This window comes from Triticum aestivum, chromosome 6D (assembly GCF_018294505.1).
Source record: "Triticum aestivum cultivar Chinese Spring chromosome 6D, IWGSC CS RefSeq v2.1, whole genome shotgun sequence".
NCBI lineage: Eukaryota > Viridiplantae > Streptophyta > Magnoliopsida > Poales > Poaceae > Triticum > Triticum aestivum.
Genome location: NC_057811.1, coordinates 457,305,906 through 457,312,520, shown reverse-complemented (window position 1 = coordinate 457,312,520; position 6,615 = coordinate 457,305,906). Strand labels below are relative to the sequence as shown.

Here is a 6,615-nt window from a genome sequence, read left to right as displayed (position 1 = left end):
CAAAGGGCAAGAAGTGTGTGTTTCGACATTGTTGAAACTTGCTTGAGTACAACGAGAAGTGGAAGAGAAGGAGTGACGCTGCTCCAGCGAAGAAAGCGAGGTCAAGTACCTCGTCTTCTTGGGAGGTTGAAGATGATGATGATAAGGGTGAGAGGAAGCCTAGGAGGGGTCGAGCAAGGGGCGGCTCGATGGAAGGAATAGGACGAAGGATATGCTCACAATAGAAGGAGAAGCCGCATCAAATTGGTGAGGTGATCACAACGAAGGGCTTGGTGGTGCAAGCCATGCAAGCCAAGTTAGACTTGGCAGAGAAGGAAGCAAAAAGGAAAAGTGACAAGGCGGTGAGAGATGAACGTGAACAGAGGCGCAAGGTCGACATAGAGAAACGTCTGCTTCTACAAGAAGAACCGGTGTAGGCAAAGATTGTATGTACTGATCAAAGAAAAAGAAAAACACCACTTCCTTCATTCATACACAAACCTTAATATGTCTCATTCAAGAATAACAACCCATCGACTAATTCCCTAAATTTTGTTCCATCCATAGTACTATTAGTACGTGACGAGGAACGACAGCACCCCGTACTTCTGGACCCTCAAGAGTCAGAGCATGCAGACTCAGATGATGATCAAGAGTTCAAGACGCAAGCAGCCCAGACGTGAACCTGACGCCTGTGGTCGGCAGCCACATGTTGCCCTCGATGAACTGTGCCACAGTGAAGTTGCTGGCCTCGGCGGGGCTCATCGTCACGTGGTAGCCCGGCCACCTCACCCTTCCGCCGACGCCGGCGCCAGGCCCCGTGTTCATGTACTCCCCGTAGTAGAGCGTGGCGAGCGTGGACTGGTTGTTGTCCCACGCGAGCCATCCCTCGGGCCGCACCACCGCGCCGATGTACGACTGCATGAACACCACCCGTGAGTACGCCTTCCACGGCCGGCCCAGGAAGGTCTGCGTGGTCGCGGCCTTGTCGGTCTGGTTGGCCTGCGCGCGGAGGAGGTCGTCGTGCGCGGAGACGTTGCAGAACTGGAAGGCGAAGCCGGAGTTCATGGAGGCGTTGAAGCGGCCCTGAGCTGTGACGGAGTTCTTTTGGCTGGGCAGCGGCGCACGGGCGAGGAGGAGGCAGTTTTGGAAGACGGCGGCGGCATTGCCAAAGACGAAGTCGACGGTGCCGGCGACGCGGCAGTCGCGGTAGAACTGGCGAAGGGAGTGTGCGTACAGCGTGTCCTGGTGGCCCTCGAAGGCGCAGCGGTAGAAGACGGAGAGGTCCGAGTCGCACCGCAGCGCCACCGCCTGGTGCTTCACGGGCCCCGCCGTGTTCTCGAACGTCATGTCCCGCGCGATGAAACCCTTGCCCACCACAGCTGCAATGCATGCATGCACGACGTGAGCCAGAAAAAAAACATCAGGTGTTACAGCTATGAATATGAAATGACTGCGGAGCGGTGAGTACTCAGTAACAGTAATTCTTGGGAGGTCAGAAGCATATATTATCTCGCATGATTTGGATCCGAACATCCCTGACAATGACGTTTAACGAAGTCAGTCAAGAGACAAGTAGTAGTGGCAAGCTTGATAGTATAACGTGCTCGTCAGACCAACCAGGGTTTGGCACACATCGATCAGCTGCTGATAAAGCCATGCATGGAATTGGAGCTTTCTACGGCTTCATCGATCAAAGTGGCCCCCCCCTGAAGATGACATGCTGCTAGCGCAGACAGACGCCTGGACTAGAAGCAAAAGATCGCGCAGCACCAGCCGGATCACTGCTGTGTCTGTCGGTGATCTCCCTCCCGGTACTGTGTGTGACCGACGGCCAGCAAAAGGAGAAAACGACGTGCTCATCTGTGTCTCACTGTCTGAGCAGCGTGATCCGTCCTCCCCTCCGGGCCCTGCATCCCATCCCATGATCGACTACAGAACGTTCGATGCGAGGTCTCGCGGCTTGGGTTGGCACTCGGCAGCTAGCTAAAGCAAGTAGGGTGCGGCGCTACCAGTCCTAGCTGCATGCACTCCCTATGTCGTGGTCGCAAAGAGAAGGTTTCATGCCGTGCGCCGCACCGCATGGTCACTGGCACGACCTGCTGTCTCACGGGCAACAGTGTGCCACGCGTAGAGATTGGCAGGGGGACATGTCCTTTGACTTGTTGAGCCGACCAACCAAGGCCAACCTGTGCGACATGTGGTATTGTCCATTGAATTCGTCGCTGAATTGCAAGTGCAACTACCCCTAGCTCTATTAATGCACGCTGCATGTTCTGTATTCAAGCTAGGCGCGTGATCGATCCGGGAAGGTGTCAGGGGGAGGAGTCAGGACTTGAATGTGCACGCTGCACACCACGGCTAAGATTAGAGGAACAGTGTACTGAACACTGTGGGAGGGTAGCTGGAGTACATGCACCAGAAGCGAGCTAGGCGCGGCAACAATATGCACCGGAGAAAGAAAAAAAACAAAATGCTGCACGGTGACATATATACGGTCGGAGCAAAGTTGTACTACTACGGTAACATTGATATGCTACACCAGAAACACACAGAGCAGAGTTTGTAGTACCACGGTACTGCATCGGCATGCGCCGCAACGGAATCGTATGCCGCAGCCACAGCATCTCGTCCGAGGAAAGTCTGTTTTAAACCTTAAACTCATAGAGCTTGTCGAAATCGAACCTCAACGTTTGAATCCCTGAAATCTGTACCCAACCTTTCTGATCCCGGTCAATATCAACCCTACCCCGATCCTAGACCTGTTTGCCGCACTTGAGAAAAGAAAGTCCCAGCCGGGATTACAGGTTCTCTCACTGACTCAGCGGTCCTACACGTCATAACCATCTTCCGCTTTACTGTCGCGCCGAGCGATGCTGCAGAAGCCAGCACTACGGTGCATGGCAAACTACCTACGTCAGCTCCTGGCAAATCCATCCACATGCATGCTTGCTTCAGAGCAAGCTTCAGACAGTACAATGATGGCACATTGACCGTGCCACTCCAGCTACATGCATCTCGTGGAGGTGGTCACGAGCTACGATCTCAGGTGATCGACCGTGCAGGCTTAAGCAAAGCAATGGCAGAGATATGCTAGTCTAGTGTGCGGGGGCGCATGCATCCCAGCATCACAAGAGCTATTGAGTGCTTGGTGCATGCTACGATTTGACCTTGACCACGCCTTAAACTCACACGATCAACTTAATTTTCTAGTCTAGAATTAATGGAAGGACCGGCTTGATGAAACTCTAGGGAGCAGAGCACCAACTCACCGACGGTGGCCGTGCGGAAGGTGGAGTACCCGTCGACGTAGTTCAGCCGGCCGGAGATCACGGTGGCGCCCATGCCGTCGCCGACCAACATCACGTTCCACTTCTTCTTATTCACCTCCACCGTCTCCCTGTACACGCCGCGCTTCACGTAGATGACGTACCGGCCGTCGTCGCGCTCCGACGGCGCCGCGTCCAGGGCCGCCTGCACACTCGTGTGGTTGCCGCTCCCGTCCTGCGCCACCACCGCGTCCACCGGCATTCCGCCCGGACCCACCGGCATCTGCAGCAGCCGGCGCTCCCTGGGGCCCAGCCAGTGCGGGTGGCGAGGAGCCCCCTGGCCGAGGCCGCGCCCACGGTGGCCGCTGGTGCGGGCGGACGACGCGGCTTCCTCGCCGGCGGCGATCTGGCCGAGCCCGTCGCCCAGCAGGGACGTGACGGCCTGGAGGCCGGTGGAGACGAGCGAGCCGAGCATGGAGTCGGTGTCGTCGAGGCCGTCCTTGCAGGTGTCCTGGTTGCCGAGCGCGCCGCTGAGCCACGCCCGGACGTCGGCGTGCGCGTCGCCCGTGCCGACGCGGCCGGCGGCCCCCGCGCCCGCGGTCGTCGGCGAGGCGGCGGACATGGACCACGAGAGCTCGTCGGAGGAGAGGTCGAGCAGGTCGAGGCAGTCGTTGATGGCAGAGGAGAGGCGGAGGTCGTCGCCGCCGAGGACGCCGCCGACGATGGGGAAGGACGAGACGATGGACGCGACGTCCTTGATCGCGCCCAGCGCCTCCTGCAACGTGGAGACGAGCTCGGGCGAAATGCCGGCGGCCGTCGCCTTGGACGGCGCGGGCGGCGATGGCGTCGTCAGCTGGTGCGCGCTGGTGAGGAGGAGGCTGAGGGAGAGCGCGAGGAGGAGACGAGGCGCGGAGGTCGGAGACGTCGGCGCCATGGCCGCGCTGGTGTAGCCACTCAGTGACAGGTGCAGTGTATAGCTTGGAGTGGAGAGGGCGACCGACGGGTGGCATTGGCATATATGTGCGCTGCTTTCTGTGCCCGCGGCAGTAGCTGCTCTGCAGTCTGCACCGTCGCTGCCGTGGGTTCTTCGGTGGTGCAGACCTAACGGTGACCGACGCTCTGCTTCCCTTGCCTTTTCCGCCGTCGGGAATTTCCTCTCCAGTTTTATTTACTTGCTTAATCGTTAAGCATTGATAGTTTTTGTCTTCCCAAAGACAATGCACATATAGATATAGTATATGCAGTTCGGTGAGGAATGCTTGTGATTGAACCGCATTTCATATTCGACAAAGCTTGTGAGCCGAGCACACTACGAAATGCCTTTTCCAGTGATTCGAATGTAACACATGCAAAAAGGCCACGAAAGTCTGTTCTCGGTTTTGCAAACACCATCTACACCGACCTTACGGCCAATTTGAGATGGTGCGTCGTCCCGGTACGTTGCCGCGGACGGCTTGACGCGGCCGTTGTCGGGCGAAAATTTGCCACCGTCGTCGTGTCAGTCAGAGAGGCGCCACGCGACAGCCACCGAAAGTTCCAAGTTAAGAGCCCCTGCACCTGCATACGTACGAACCGGCTGGGCGTCGCATGTGGTGTGTGTCCTGCCGCTGCCGGCGTCGGCGCGGCTGGCCCGCGCAGCCTCGTGGGTACGATGGTACTGTACGCGACTGTGCCGAGACTTGAGAGCCATCGTCCCAACCCCGGTCGAGCGTGACATAAATCATAGCTAGCCATGTTCGAGCCGGTGCCCAACTCGGCAACAGGGCAAGCTCACCACTAGCACCGTGATATGTCGGTCAATCGCTTGGACTCTGGAGCTGGCCACTACTCCACGTCCCATCTGGAGTACGCCATGCATGCTCGCAGCAAATTGAAACGTCAAGTGCAGTACAACGTCCCAACCCACGTCGTCGCGTGACGTACTGATCCTAGGCACCTTGGAGATTCCAAGCCCGGCGGATCACCACTACCTTGATCTGTCAGTCCATCTCTTGGACATTGGGTGGTGCCGCTCAGTTCGAAGGAAAGTATTCGAAGCTTGGTTCTGTTTGGGGAAAGCAAAAAAGATAGCTTTGGGCAGCTGTCTAGTCTCTCACAAGTCACAATTCACTCCTCACCTAGCATTGGGCAGCCGTCATATCAGGAATAAATGCGAGCATCGGGACTTGAACCCTAGTGGCCTGAGGATATCACAATCCCTCTAACCATCGAACCACAGGTTGGTTCGCTAAAACATGTTTTGTTTGATATGAAGTACTATGAATCTGCTAGTGTAGATGGTTTGTTACAAAAAAAAAGATCTATAATTCCAAGAGGAAAACAGAAGGGATTTGGAGGTTATTTTCTGATACTTTACTCATGTGTGATTTAAACATTAGAGTGCAATCGTACCTAAAGTTTAGGATGCCACATTTTCTCAGAAGTTTAGGCCTATTTTGTCTCTGGATTTAAGTTACAAAATACTTATAAAGGTAATCTCCTCATTGCTCAGGGTCACAGTGAGGTGGCTCCGCCAGTGGGTGGAAAAGAAGTGTTCATTTTATATGGACATAGTTGTTCTTATAAGGGCTTGTATGATTAGCATACCTTTATGTATGTTATCTTTCCTAGAAGCTGAAAAGGGGGTTATAAAAAATGGAGCACCATGGATCCTCGATGCTTTGGTTTAAATGTAACAAAAAAAGAGACTTGGTTAATTGGCCTATTGCTTGTTATTCCTCAAGGTTGTTGTGGTTTGGGAATTATGGATCTGACAACCATAAATCATAGCTTTTTGAGTAAGTGACTTGGGAAACTCAGGTTTGGCAAACTCTTCTGACTAAGAAATTTCTTCATAAACCATTTCTATCAAATAAAAAAAGACTAGAGGGTTACACCTTTGCTAGGTTTTGATGAATGTGAACCACAATTTTTAGAGTTACATTGAGAGAGTAGTTGCTAATGGGGCTAACCCAGTTCTAGGCAGATTGTTGGTGTAATGAAAGTCTATTAGCAGAACGCTTTTCTAGTTTGTACATCATATCTTTCACAAAGCTAGTGACAGTACCAAAATGTAAAGATGAAGGTCGGAGATATATCATATTCAAAAGGACGTTGTAGTCAGATATAGCAGAACCCTGGTGGATGCATTACACTCGGTTGTGGTAGACGGCATGGTTCGATGGAAGATAAAAACGAAGAAGCAATTTTTAGGTAGGGATTATTTGCAGAGTTATTACAGGTCCCTCAACTTGGTTCGGAATTATGGCATGGAAGAGATAATCAAAGGGAAGATGGAACAGTATGAGTTTCAACCAATTGTACTGAACAAAGTATCAAAAACACCTAAACAGTGGCCCCGTCCTCTGGCAGGATGGGTTGCTCTCTC

General features: G+C 53.8%; 1 protein-coding gene across 1 annotated transcript; it reads right to left on the bottom strand.

The window, feature by feature from the left end:
- Positions 1-441: 441 nt before the first annotated feature.
- LOC123145849 (pectinesterase/pectinesterase inhibitor PPE8B) lies at positions 442-4,299 on the bottom strand. Its single transcript, XM_044565354.1, has 2 exons — positions 3,252-4,299; positions 442-1,361 (listed from the first exon to the last, which is right to left on the bottom strand). Exons 1-2 carry the CDS (start codon positions 4,180-4,182, stop codon positions 637-639), a joined length of 1,656 nt encoding a protein of 551 aa, XP_044421289.1. The 5' UTR covers positions 4,183-4,299; the 3' UTR covers positions 442-636.
- Positions 4,300-6,615: the final 2,316 nt, after the last annotated feature.